The 12,883-nt window shown below is 46.9% G+C and overlaps 1 protein-coding gene across 3 annotated transcripts in view; it reads right to left on the bottom strand.

Annotated features, from left to right (window-relative positions):
- The window catches only part of SMARCA2 (SWI/SNF related, matrix associated, actin dependent regulator of chromatin, subfamily a, member 2), a 225,739-nt gene that overhangs the window by 79,073 nt on the left and 133,783 nt on the right, over positions 1–12,883 (bottom strand). For all 3 annotated transcript variants that reach the window (XM_006863737.1, XM_006863738.1, XM_006863739.1), the window contains exon 25: positions 8,394–8,471. In XM_006863737.1, coding sequence (XP_006863799.1) covers positions 8,394–8,471 — 78 coding nt within the window. The remainder of the gene's footprint in view (positions 1–8,393; positions 8,472–12,883) is intronic.

Raw genomic sequence — 12,883 nt, 5'->3', positions numbered from 1 at the left:
TTCGAACCTTGGACCTTGAGGTTAGCAGATGCCTGCTAAACCACTGCATCACTAGGGCTCCTCTGTAGGAATGCGTGAGAGTAAATTCAAACTGGGACAGGGCTGTGAAACCACACAAACTTCCCCTGGAAGAAAGTCTTCAAGCACATCAATGAGAATGAAAACGCCCCTTTTAATCCCCTGGCTCGTGCTTTTAATTCAACAACCAGGACTACCAAAACCAGTGCCCCATCAGTGTCTCCAGAGGAGTCGTGCACAGTGGGACACTCGGGAGTGCACACATGGTGGTTTGGCCGTGATGGTGCTGAATTCTCAGCATCATCCTCAGCTCTTCACCCTGTATGAAAACAGCAAGCCACACACAGAGAGGCCCCTCACAGACATCTCATCTCCAGGATGAAGGGATAAAGGAAGTGGCTTTGTCCAAAGCCTTCAGGTTAGGACAATTCCCTAAACGCCTCTTTCCCCAGCTCCTTTTCCCTTTGTAAAATTCCTTTGTGTGTAAATAAAGCAAATGCCACATACCCTGTCTGATTCTATAACAAAACAAGTTGAGAGCTGAAAAAAGTAAATGAAACCTCCATCGATGACTTTCGATACACCACTGGTTAGATCTACCATGCTGTCCCGGTGTGGCGCTGAAGGATAAACACTGGACTGCAAACAACAAGGTCGGTGGTTCAAAACCACCAGCTGCTCCTTAGAAACCCTATACAGGGTCACTATGGGTTGGAATCAACTCGATGACACTTAACAACCACAGATGTAGCACTGCCACCATCCAATAGACCATTATCCATAAAACTCTGTTTCCCTCTTCCTTCAAGCTCTACTCTTCCAAAACAGGGCTTCCAAAATTTCATAGACAAATGGAATGAAAAGGTAATGGGATATTTCCCACATGTTTGAAGGCACACTGTATTTTACTAAAGGCTAAAAGGAGCTCTGGTAGTGTAGTGGTTATGAATCGGGCTGCTAACCTCAAGGTCAGCAGTTCGAAACTACCAGCTGTTCCGCGGGAGAAAGATGAGGCTTTCTGCTCCTGTAAAGATTTACAGCCTCGGAAACCCTGTACAGGGTCGCTGTGAGTCGGAACTGACTCCATGGCACATAACAACAACAATATGATAACAAGATGAGGATGAAATATCTACTTGTTGTTGTTAAGTGCTGTTGAGTCAGTTCCAACTCCTAACAACCCCATACAGGGTGTCCAAGGAGTGGCTGGTGGGTCTGGAACACCAGCAGCCCAATGACCCAAATTTGACTTTTAAAATGCAGTTAAAAACACAACCCACAGTCCCTTGTTGTTGTTGTTAAGTGCCACCGACCTGGTTCCAATTCATAGCAATATTATAGAGGGTTTCTGAGACGCGGCTGGTGGGTTTGAACCACTGACCTTGTGGTGAGCAGCCCAGGTCTTATCCTCCAGTGCCATACCAAGGCTCCTAAATGATGCCATTTCCCGGATGGGGAGGGCATGGGGCGTGGTTGTGTGTGCCACCTTGTCCTGCCTTCCTCAGCTCTGGGGTCAGAACCAAGAACCACTGAACCTCTGTAATTAGCACAGAGAAAACCTAAACCCGTTGCCTATGAGTAGTTCTGATTCACAGAGACCCTATAGGGAAGAACAGAGTTGCCCCATGGGGTTCCAAAGCTGTCATCTTTACTCAGGCATCCTCCCCCTTGGAGCATCGGGTGGGTTTGAACCACTTAACCACTGCACCCAGGGGTTCTCAGCACCCACACATCTCCCTAGTAGCTGAGCTGACAGCAGGACCTTAGGAGGTAGCTGAGTGACTAAGAAAAGAAAAACGCCTTCCTGAGCTCTGCACTGAGACAGCAAAATGGGCGATTTTTGGTTTTGGTGATACTGCAAACATGCCTTATGTCCAGGCCTGCAGAATGACTTACACCACACAACTGCACACGGAGGAGAAAACAAATCTCTTCTCATGCAAACGCAGATAACCAACTTGCTTTTTTTCTCTCCCTTTTCCATTTCAAAAGATGCAAAGTAATACTGCTATGGATTGAATCCCCCGCCCCCAAAGTCCTGGTTTGGCCCTGTAGGACAAGCACTCAACCACATGGTCGGTTTGATCCGAAAGCTTGGCGCTTCGAACTCACCAGCAGCTCCTCAGAAGCCCTATCCAGAGTAGCTATGAATCAGAACTGACTAGACAGAATTTAATCACCACCACCCCTGTTATAAGGAGCTCTGGTAGTGTAGTGGTTACGAATCAGGCTGTGAACCACAAGGTCAGCAGTTCGAAACTACCAGCTGTTCCATGGGAGAAAGATGAGGCTTTCTGCTCCCGTAAAGATTTACAGCCTAGGAAATCCTGTACAGGGTCACTATGAGTCAGAATTAACTCCACAGCACATAACAACAAAAAACCACTCAGTATGCGCTCTGGTAGCGTAGTGGTTATGAACCGGGCTGCGAACCTTAAGGTCAGCAGTTCGAGACTACCAGCTGCTCTGCAGGAGAAAGATGAGGCTTTCTGCTCCCATAAAGATTTACAGCCTCGGAAACCCTGTACAGGGTCGCTATGGGTCGGAACCAACTCCACAGCATACAGCAGCAGCAACATCACCACAAGAAGCTCTGGTAGTGTAGTGGTTACGAATTGGGCTGCTAACCTCAAGGTCAGCAGTTCGAAACTACCAGCGGTTCCGTGGGAGAAAGATGAGGCGTTCTGCTTCCGTAAAGATTTACAGCCTCAGAAACCCTGTGCAGGGTCACTATGGGTCGGAACCGAGTCCACAGTACTTAACAACCACCACCACCACAATATGTATTAGAAACCAACCCTTATACCTTTTAGGGAAGGAGGCCTCTGGATTCAGCACTGAGCTGCTAACTGCAAAGTTGGAAGTTCAAACCCACTGGCTGTTCTTCGGGAGAAATACCAGGCTGGCTGCTCCAGTGAAGACGGGAAGCCTTGGGGAACTGTTTACAGGGAGTTATGAGTTGGCATCTACAGGAGGGCAGTGAGCTTGGTTTGGTTTTATACCGTTTTGAGAATCCCACTAGGGAATGGGTTTTCTTTGTTATGTGGAGGAAGCAGTATAGTTGTAGGGTGTGTCTTCAGTCAATCTCTTTAGAATATAAAAGGAGCAGATTGAGAAACACAAAGCCAGTGGAGGTGGGGGAAGATGGAATGAGAATCTCCTAGGAACCTGGGGCCTTTCCTTCAGAGGAGAGAGAGAGAGAGATGAATTCGGACTTCTAGCCCCTAAACTGTGAGGATATAAATTTCTATGCCTCAGCATTACTCACTGTGGTATTTCTGCTACAACACTGGAGAGCCATGACAGATTCCAAATCAACCCCAGCCAGCCCACTTGCCATTGAAGTGATTCTGACTCCCAGCATCCTTGTGTGTGTGTGTGTGTCAGAGTAGAGCTGTGCGCTCTGGTTTGGAAATTGAGCATCAGGTCATTCTTCCGGGGTGCTTCTGGGTGGACTCAAACCTCCCATCTTTCAGTGATCAGCGGAGCCTGTGAATTCGGAGCATCACCAGGTGACACCACAACTCAACAAGGCAAGCTTAAAATCCTGGTGGGGCACTGTAGGATCAGCGCTGGACTGGTAACCACACGGTCAGCAGTTCAAACCCACCAGCTGCTTCTGGAAGACCTGATCTATATAGGGTTGCTATGAGTCAGAACCAACTCTATGGCACTTTAACCACACCAACACCAAGTCTGGCTGACTGCTCCCCCTTCCCCGTCATTACTACCAGAAGACCGCTCATGTGAAATCCTAAATTGATGTTGAAGCTAAGGAAAAAGGCTGTGTTACTGGCCTTTGTAGTCTTACGATAGTAAGAAGTCTGATTGAAGTCTGTAACAAGAAAACGCTATTTTTAAAAGTACCTCTTAACCTTTTAAAGACCAAAACAGTTAAAAGCTTCATGTTTGTTTGCACGGTCGGCAAAATGTTTCTGATAGGTACCTGGGACTGTCAAAAATAGTTGTAGGTACATTCACAGGCAACTATGGAGTCCCAGTGTGGCGCAGGAGACCTGCACAGCCAACCACACGTTCAGCAGTTCAAACCCACTAGCATCTCCTTGGAAACCCTATACAGGGTCGCTATGAGTCAAAACTGACTCTATGGCACATAACAACCACAGTAATGACTACAGAAGCTAGTTTTTTCTGAAGGCATACTTTTGGAAGGAAAAAGCAAGAAAAAATGCCTATAAGAATGGTTTTACTATAAGGAGACTAGTTACTGTATGTGTGGTTTAAATACAGTATCTGTAAAAGAAAACCAATGACCAAGTTTGTATTAATTTTACATCAGATGTAATTAAAAAAATAATAATCATGGGAAAAGCATTCATATATTTGAAATCCAAAGACTTAGTCCAGCTGACATTCCTGTCTTGGTTCTCACAAAGTTTTCACAATGTAGCAGGGGAGGACTTGCATATTTCTTCCTGCCCTCTGGTGGAGGTGCTAACGAACAGTGAATTTGCCAAAAGACAGCCCACAGAGCAGAGGAAGATATAAAAATAGGAAATTACACCAAACCAAAACAAAACCCCATAATATACAAAACTAAAAATTAGAAGTTAGCCTTTAGTATGTTGTTGTTGTTAAGGGCCCACAAGTTGGTTCCGACCCATAGCAACCCTGTATAGGGTTTCCAAGGAACAGCTGGTGAGCTTGAACTGCCAACCTTGTGTTCCAAAGCAACTCTGAAAATTCGTAGACGCACAACCTAAAGACAAACCCTATACCACTGAGATGGTTCTGAGGACAGAGTAGAGCTGCCCCGTGGGGTTTCCAAGGTTGTCACCTTCATTGGAGCAGACGGACACATTCTTTCGCCCAAGAAGTTGTTGGTGGGTTCGAACCACCAACCTTTCAGATAGTAGTCGAGCACTTAACCGCTGTGCCACAAGGGCTCAGTGCCTACAATAAGGTGTTTCCTAACCAGCCTATCCTGCTTCACGTGGTAAAAGCCGTTTTCTTGACGCTTTCAGGTCTTACAAAGACCCAGCCCCAAGTCTGAAGGGGCTTTGTAGGGGCTGCAGCTGGTCTGGGATGCAGGGATGTAATCTATATAACGGCACGTGGTTTATCCTCCACAGACTCTGCAGAGGGTCTGGAAGGATGGGGGAGTGGAGTTATTGCCAATAGGTGCTAAGCCAGGAAGCCGTGGGACTCGCTGGTCACCCAGTCATGCATGTGTCAACAATCTCCCCAAGGAAAGTGTGTCTGTTTGTTTTCTGGGGGATCCCTAACACCCCTAAAAAGAGAATCATCCATAAATGTGTGGACAACAAGCACAAACGAAACATCTGGGCTGATACAAACCCTACACTGACCATGCACGCTGCCTCACCCTTTGTCTCTAACAGGGTCTTACCTGTCAGCTCACTGGACCAGAGCTGCTAGCACTGGTGGCGCAATGGGGTAGGCGCTGGGCTGCTAACTGCAGGGTCAGATGTGGAAAAGTTGAGGCTGTCTGCTGCAGTGAAGATTCAGTCTTGGAAACCCTACAGAGGGTCGCTATGAGTCAGAATCCACTCAAGAGGAATGGGTGTTGTTGTGTTGTGGTGTACTGTTGACCCCGTGTGTTAGAGTCGAGCTGTGCTCCACAGGGTATTCAAAGTGAGTCTTACAGAAGCAGGTCACCAGACCTTTCTCCTGAGGTGCCGCTGGGTAGGTTGGAACTGCCAACCTCTTGGTGAGTAGTCGATCACTTAATTTCTACCACCCAGGGATCTATTAGGGGACTTTGTTTGGGGACAGGAGTGGGTGGGGAGACACATCCTAGGCTAGGGGATATACCTCTAGGTAAGTTTCCTAGGGAAAACCTCAGTGTCTTTTTTCTGGGATCCTTACATGCGGATGCAGCCTGTGTCCCGTAGACATCACAGAGAGCTCACACCTCAAACAGCTGTCAAGGTCAAGGGCCAGGACTGCAAACCACTGGGTCACATTTGGCCAGCCGTACTGCGTTACATAATCATAAAGATCGGAAGGCAAAACTTTTAGAAATTCAGAGATGGTGTATAAAAACCTAGACTTCCAGCCATCACTTGAAATACGGGCGTTTCCTTCCGGTGACACAGGTCCACAGAGACAATGCACCTCCGGCCACGCCTACCTGTCCACTGGCCTCATCTTGTGTTTACTTGTTTGAGATCCTGATGCTGTTAGTTGCCGTCAAGCTGATTCTGAGTCAGGGTGACCTGGTGTGTGCAGAGGAGAACTGCTCCCTAGTGGCACTGTGGAGTAAGCACTGGACTGCTAACCACAAGATCGGAAGTTCAAGCCCATCAGTGGCTCCGAGGGAGAAAGTTGAGGCTGTCTGCTCCCATAAAGACCCTCCTTTAGGGTCCCTATGAGTCGGGATCGAAGTGAGGGCAGTGAGCCAGGTTGGTTGTGCCGGACTGAGGGAAACAAGACTGACGGGCTTTGTCTTCTGCGGCACTGCTGCAAGGGTCTAAACTGGAAACTTTTCAGTTTGTAATTGAGCCCAAACTGTTTGGGCCACCCAGGGACCTGGTTTGAGTTTGAAATGCTTTCAAATCAGAGACTTCTTATTTCGGGCCTTTGTTGTAGTCCCCAACCAGAGTCCCAGCTGACACATTCACTTGGTTCACAATCAGACTAAACGTCACGAAGATTAAAGGGGCTACAGGTACTAGAAGGAGACTCTCAATTTGATAATCCAGATCTGATCTAGCTGACACCTCCACAAAGCCTGGGATTATCCAGTAAGTACTCAAAGAGCAGCTACTAGGCACTGCAGGATAAGCACTGGACTGCTAGCCGCTAGGTTAGTGGTTCAAACCCACCAGCTTCCTTAGGAGAAAGATGAGGCTTTTCTGCTCCTCGAAAGATTTACGGTCTCAGAAGCCCTAAGGGCAGTCCAGCTGTCTGAGAGCATATGTGAGAGTCGGAATAGATTTAGGGCAGTGGGTTATGTGGGACCACTGTGAGTGTTGGGAAGACAGAGAAACAAGGAAACCACAGTGGTCCACATTGTTCCCGAGAGTCTCCGCAGACCCTCTCCAGCTAAGGGGCTTGCTGCAGGTGTCCCGGAGCAGCAAGCACATCAGTCAAATCTAGGTCCCAGATGGCTACCTGTCACAGAACACCAAGGTTGACACCACAGACACTAGAACGCCAACATCCTTTTACACCAGTGAGATCCAACCATGTGGTCTTTAGTAAAGACCTGGATACAAAAGGAGCCCGGGTGGTACGACCGTTAAAGTGCTCAGTTGCTAAGCAAATGGTCAGTGGTTCAAACCCACCAGCGGCTGTATGGGAAAAAGATCCTCTGATCCGCTCCCATGAAGACGACACTGGAGAAGACCCTTCGCTACAGTTGTACTCTGTGAGACAGACTCGCGGTGATTCGGAACCGACGCAGTCGCACTTAACAACTACATCTTTACACACACCTCCAAGCTCCTATCTGCTTAAACAGGCTTTCTTTGACACCTAGAAGAACACAGTTGTGTTTATGTTGTTGTTGTCACCTTCCCACTGTTATAAAACAAAAACAAACCCCAAACCTGCTGCACTCGAGGTATGTTTACGGCAAGCTGGTTTTGAGTTGTGATCTTCACGGACCTCATCACCAGACCTTTCTTTCGGGCACCACAGGGTGGGTTTGAACTGGCAACTTTTCCGTTAGTAGCTGAGCACACACCGTCTGTACCACTCAGGAGTCTTCCCAACGTTCCCCCCCATCCCCCCCCACCCCAACAAAAACAACACACCGGTTGCCATCATTCGACTCTGAACGCCGGACACGCAGACTGTCAGAGTAGAACTGGGATCCGTAAGTTTTCAATGACTGATGTTGGGGGAGTAGACTGAAGAAGAACTCCAGGCCTCTCTTCCAACTCTCTGGTTAGTAATTGTGCACAGCAACCCTTACATGGCCCAGGGAACCCCATCTCTCCATCGGGACCAGTAAGGAGAAAACCAGCGCAGCCTTGTAAGATCACAGGTCTCTAAGGGTCAGCCAGCTTTCCAGACTGACGCTGGCCCCGGCTGAGATATGACCTGAGTTGGGTGGATGGGGCACAGCTGTTGCTCAGCTCAACCAATTGTCTCTCCTCAGATCTGAGAGCCTGGCTCTGCCCAATCTCATTTTCCAAAAGCAGCCAGAAACCAGGGTTCTTTTTCTGTTGGCAATGAATTAAAAATTTATGAAGAAAAGAAAAAAAAAAAAAATACCACACTGGCCAAACAAAATAGGTCTGCAGGCTAAATCCAGCTCATCTGCAGCCTCTGAGCCGTAAAAAAGGGCACAGGCTTCAGAAATGAGGCTCAGCCAGAGCGTGGGCCAAACAGTCTGTGAGGGTAGAAGAGGGGCGGGGGGAGCGGGGGCACTCATGCAGCATTACCATGAAAAGATCAAATTCTTCTTCGCGCCGAGCAATCATCTGGTTCAGCGTCTCATCATCCGGGACCTCGTCTTCTTCCTGGGGTTGAGGATAGAATGAGTTCATAGCATTAGAGTCGTTATGTCTAACAGGCTGGACAAACGGGAACCAGGTATCAACGGGTCAGTCTGGTCCCCACGCAGGTAAGGAGAGGGGACCTGGGTCTAATACTCGCTATGGTGAGCTGTAAGCTCTTGAAGCCATCTCCTGGGGCGGAATCACAGTGGATTGCCAGCATCCCGGCTTCTCTCTTGTGTATCTTACATAGTTCCTTTGCTTTTTAAAACAAGTTCCTTAACAACGCCGCCAAGAGTCCATGACCTCATCCGCACAGTGGGCATCTACTTCATCATGAAGGCGCAAGATTTAAATAAGGCTATTTTTAGAAAGTGCTGATGTGGTGCTTAGGATAAACATTGGACTGCTCACCACAAAGTCGGTGGTTCAAACCCACCAGCTGCTCCTCAGCAACCCTGAGTTGGAACCGACTCAACGGCACTTAACAACGGCGATAGTAACATTTCCAGGAAAGGAAGATCTGATGCTGAAGTGGGGGAAATCGTTACGCTGCTAAATGCAAGGTCAGAGGTTCAAACCCACCAGCCGCTCTTCGGGAGACAGGTGAGGTTGTCTGCTCCCATACAGAAACCCTATACAGGGTTGCTGCGTGTTAGAATTAATACAACAGCAGTGGGCTTTTGGTGTCGGTTTAGATTTAGAGCAAAAAAAAAGTGCCTAACATTAATTCTGTTGATTCTGTGGACGTATCACAAATACAAATGCTTATTTTCGAAACCTCATGAGAAACCACAGTATGTGGAACTTTGTGATTAGGCCTAGAGAAAAATGATAATAATGTTGCATGTGAGGGGGCTTCAAAAAGTTCAGGTGAAAACTCTAGTATCTTTCCATTCTATTTTCCCATGAACTTTTTGAAGCACCTTTAGACATGGCCACTACCAGCTGTGTCTAGTGGATTACCACTCATAGCGCCCCCTTGTGTGTCAGAGTGGAACACTCCCGAGTTTCCTGTGACTCATTTTTCTGAAGATCTGCAGGCCTTTCCTCTGAGACCTCTGGGGAAACTCACATCTCCAACCTTTTGGTTATCAGTGAGTGCCATCGCTTTAACACCAGGGATTCCATTTGACTTGACGATATTTTAATGAATGCCTTGTTGGGGACTTTAATGCTAATGGTTAGAGTATGTCCTAACAGTCTAAATTTTATAAGATGTTGGACAAAGGCATGTTGTTAGCTCCTTAAAACTCTAGTTTCCATGTTTCCCTTCATACTTTTCAGACATGTTATGCTCTCAGAAAAAACTTGAAGAGTTGCAGGCCGACTACAAAGTGATTTTCTAACATTATTCTTAACCTATCCATGCTGAGCAAGCTTGCTGAACACCAGAGGTGGAAGTTTCAGCTATCTGCAGTAGGAAGAAGGAGGAAAGGGCAGAACTTCACATATTAAAAGCAAGGCAAACGTGTCTAGAACAAGGACGATGGTCAAGACGCTGCAATGAGATGCCTGTGTTGGTGCTCCCTGCTCCCTGCAGATGTTTTTGAGTGTTAGCGACAAACGTTCCCCACCCCATCCCCCCAAATAATGAAATGGTGCAAGGTCCTCACGCTTTGAAACACCCTTCTATTCTAGTTCACCTCCAGACTGATCAAAGTAAGTTGGTCTCAATAGACATGTGACAAAGACAGAGACCAGCGAGGGCAGTCTGAGCGTCCGCCACAGGAAACACCAGGTGGACAGAAGCCTGGTGCACCTGCTTTATGCCTAGAGCCTCGTCCTCTGCACGCTGGGAGGCACAGGCTTTCCAGTGCTGCCTCAGATATAAAGATGCCCTCTTGAACTGGTGAGAAGCCTGCCCACAGCGCCATGACCTGCATGCAGACCGCGTGGTGGGGAGGTCACACTGCCTGGCTACTGTGTGCCCTAGCCTTATATGACACCAAGGTGCAGGGTTGGCGGTTTAGAAAAAATCAAACCATCACCGACTGACTGACTGGCTCGTGGCAACACTGTGGGCGTCAGAATAGAGCTGCATTCTGTAGGGTTTTCAACAGATCCTGCCCCTACCCCCAGAAGCAGATTGCCAGCCTTTTCTTCTGAGGCACCTCTGGGTTTAGCAGCCGAGTGCATGAACCTCTGGCACCATCCAGCAGCAGTATTTTGTCCTGGTCCCGGATCAGAAGCCAGAGGAGCAGTAGAGGTGCCTGGAGTAGCCTCTCTCTCTGCAGTTCCCCGCCTGCCCTACAGGGAGCAGCACAAGCAAGGGAAACCTCTGCTAGCCAAGCCCTGAGGTCCTGACTCACAGCGACTCCACGTGGGTCAGAGTAGAACTGCCCCCAGTGTTTCCTAGGCTGTCATCCTTACTAAGGCAGACCCTCAGATCATTCTCCTGCTGAGTCACTGGGTGGGCTTGAACCACCGACCTTTCTGTTCCTTAGTAATCAAGTATTTAAATGTTGTTCCACCAGGGTTTTAAGACGCGGTTTGCCTGACATTCACAGGCTTTCTGTGCTTGGAAGAGAAGGTAACAGCTGGTGTATTCATTTAGGAACCCTGGTGGTACTGTGAAGTAAGTATGGGGCTACTAACTGCAAGGTCAGTGGTTCAAACCCACCAGTCACTCCGAGGGAGAGCGATGTGGCTGGCTGCTCCCGTAAAGATTTATAACTTCAAAATCCAACACACATTCCTGATAAAAACACTTAACACAATAAGAATACAGGGAATATTTCTCAACAAAATTAAGGGCATATATACAAATTCAACAGTCAACAACATCACTCTCAACGGAGAGAAACTGAACACCTTCCCCTTGTGAACAGGAACCAGATAGCGTGCCTTTATCAGCACTCCTGTTCAACATTGTCCTGGAAGTCTTAGCCAGAGCTATAGGACAAGAAAGGGAAATTAAAGGCATCCAAATTAGCAAAAAAGAAGTAAAATTCTCTCTGTTTGTATAAGATATGATCCTATATTGAGGAAATCCCAAAACTAAGCAAGAAAATTATTGGAACTCACTGGAAAATTCAGCAAAGTGGCAGCATACACGATCAACATACAAAGATCAGTTGAATTCCTTTAAACTAATAAAGAGAGCTCTGAAAAGGAAATCAGGAAAATGATACCATTTCTAATAGCCACCCCAAAGGATGACGTATCTAGGAATAAATCTAACCAGAGAAACAAAAGACCTACACAAAGAAAACTATACAACACAAGAAACCAAGAGACCTACAAAAATGGAAGAATATTCCACTTTCATGGATAGGAAGACAACCTTGTAAACATGTCAACACACCATCCAAGGATTCCTGGTGTGGCACTGTACGATCAGCACTAGATTGACTAGCCGCAAGTTTGGCAGTTCAAACCCACCAGCCGCTTCTTGGAAACCCTATAGAGGATCACTATGAGTCAGAACTGAATCGATGTGACTTAAAGATATGAAGAAGCCAATCACCAACTTCATATGGAAAAGAATGAGATCATGGCTAAGCGAAGTACTACTAAAGACATCTAACAAAATAGGAGATTTCTCACTTCATGATCTCAAGACATACCCACAGTGATCAAAACAGCCTGGTACTGGTACAAAGACAGACATACAGATCAATGGAGCAGAACAGAAAACCCAGAAGTAAATCCATCCATCTCTGCTCAGTTGAACTTTGACAAAGAATCAAAACATTAAATAAGGAAGACCTTGTCTCTTCAGCAAGTGGTGATGGCAAAACTGGAAATCCATCTGTAGGATATGAAACAAGACCCAAATCTCACACTATGTAAAAAATGAACTCAATGTGGATTAAAGACCTAAGTGAACAGTCTTGAACTACAAAGATCAACTGTGGCACGCTAACACATGGCATAAATACCCTATCAGACAACGGAAAACATAAAAAAGGAAGACAAAATGGATGACTGGGACCTCCTACAAATTAAACACTTGTGTGCATCAAAGGATTTCACCAAGTGAGTAAAAAGAGAACCCACCGACTGGGAAAAGTGCTTCATAATGACCTATCACACAAAGGACTACTGTCTAAAATTTATACAACATTTCAATGTCTCAACAGGAAGAACTCAAATAATTCCATTTAAAAGTGGGCAGAGGGCATGAACAGACACTTCAGTAAAGAAGACATTCAGGAGACCAACAAACCTATGGAGGAATGTTCATCTTCGCTAGCCATTAGAGAAATGCAAATCCAAATAACAGTGAAAAATCACCTCAGCCCGGCATTAACAGTGAAGTTCCAGAAAACAGAAGACAACCAATGCTGGTGAGGGTATGGGGAGACTGGGACCCCCCCCTCTCCAACGCTGCTGATGTTGTTGTTGTTGTCAGGTGCCATCGAGTCGGAACCGACTCATAGCAACCCCATGCACAGCAGAACGAAACAATATCCGATCCTGGGCCAACCTCA

The sequence above is a fragment of the Chrysochloris asiatica genome, unplaced genomic scaffold (assembly GCF_000296735.1).
Source record: "Chrysochloris asiatica unplaced genomic scaffold, ChrAsi1.0 scaffold00056, whole genome shotgun sequence".
NCBI lineage: Eukaryota > Metazoa > Chordata > Mammalia > Afrosoricida > Chrysochloridae > Chrysochloris > Chrysochloris asiatica.
This window is presented reverse-complemented; position numbering and strand designations above follow the sequence as displayed.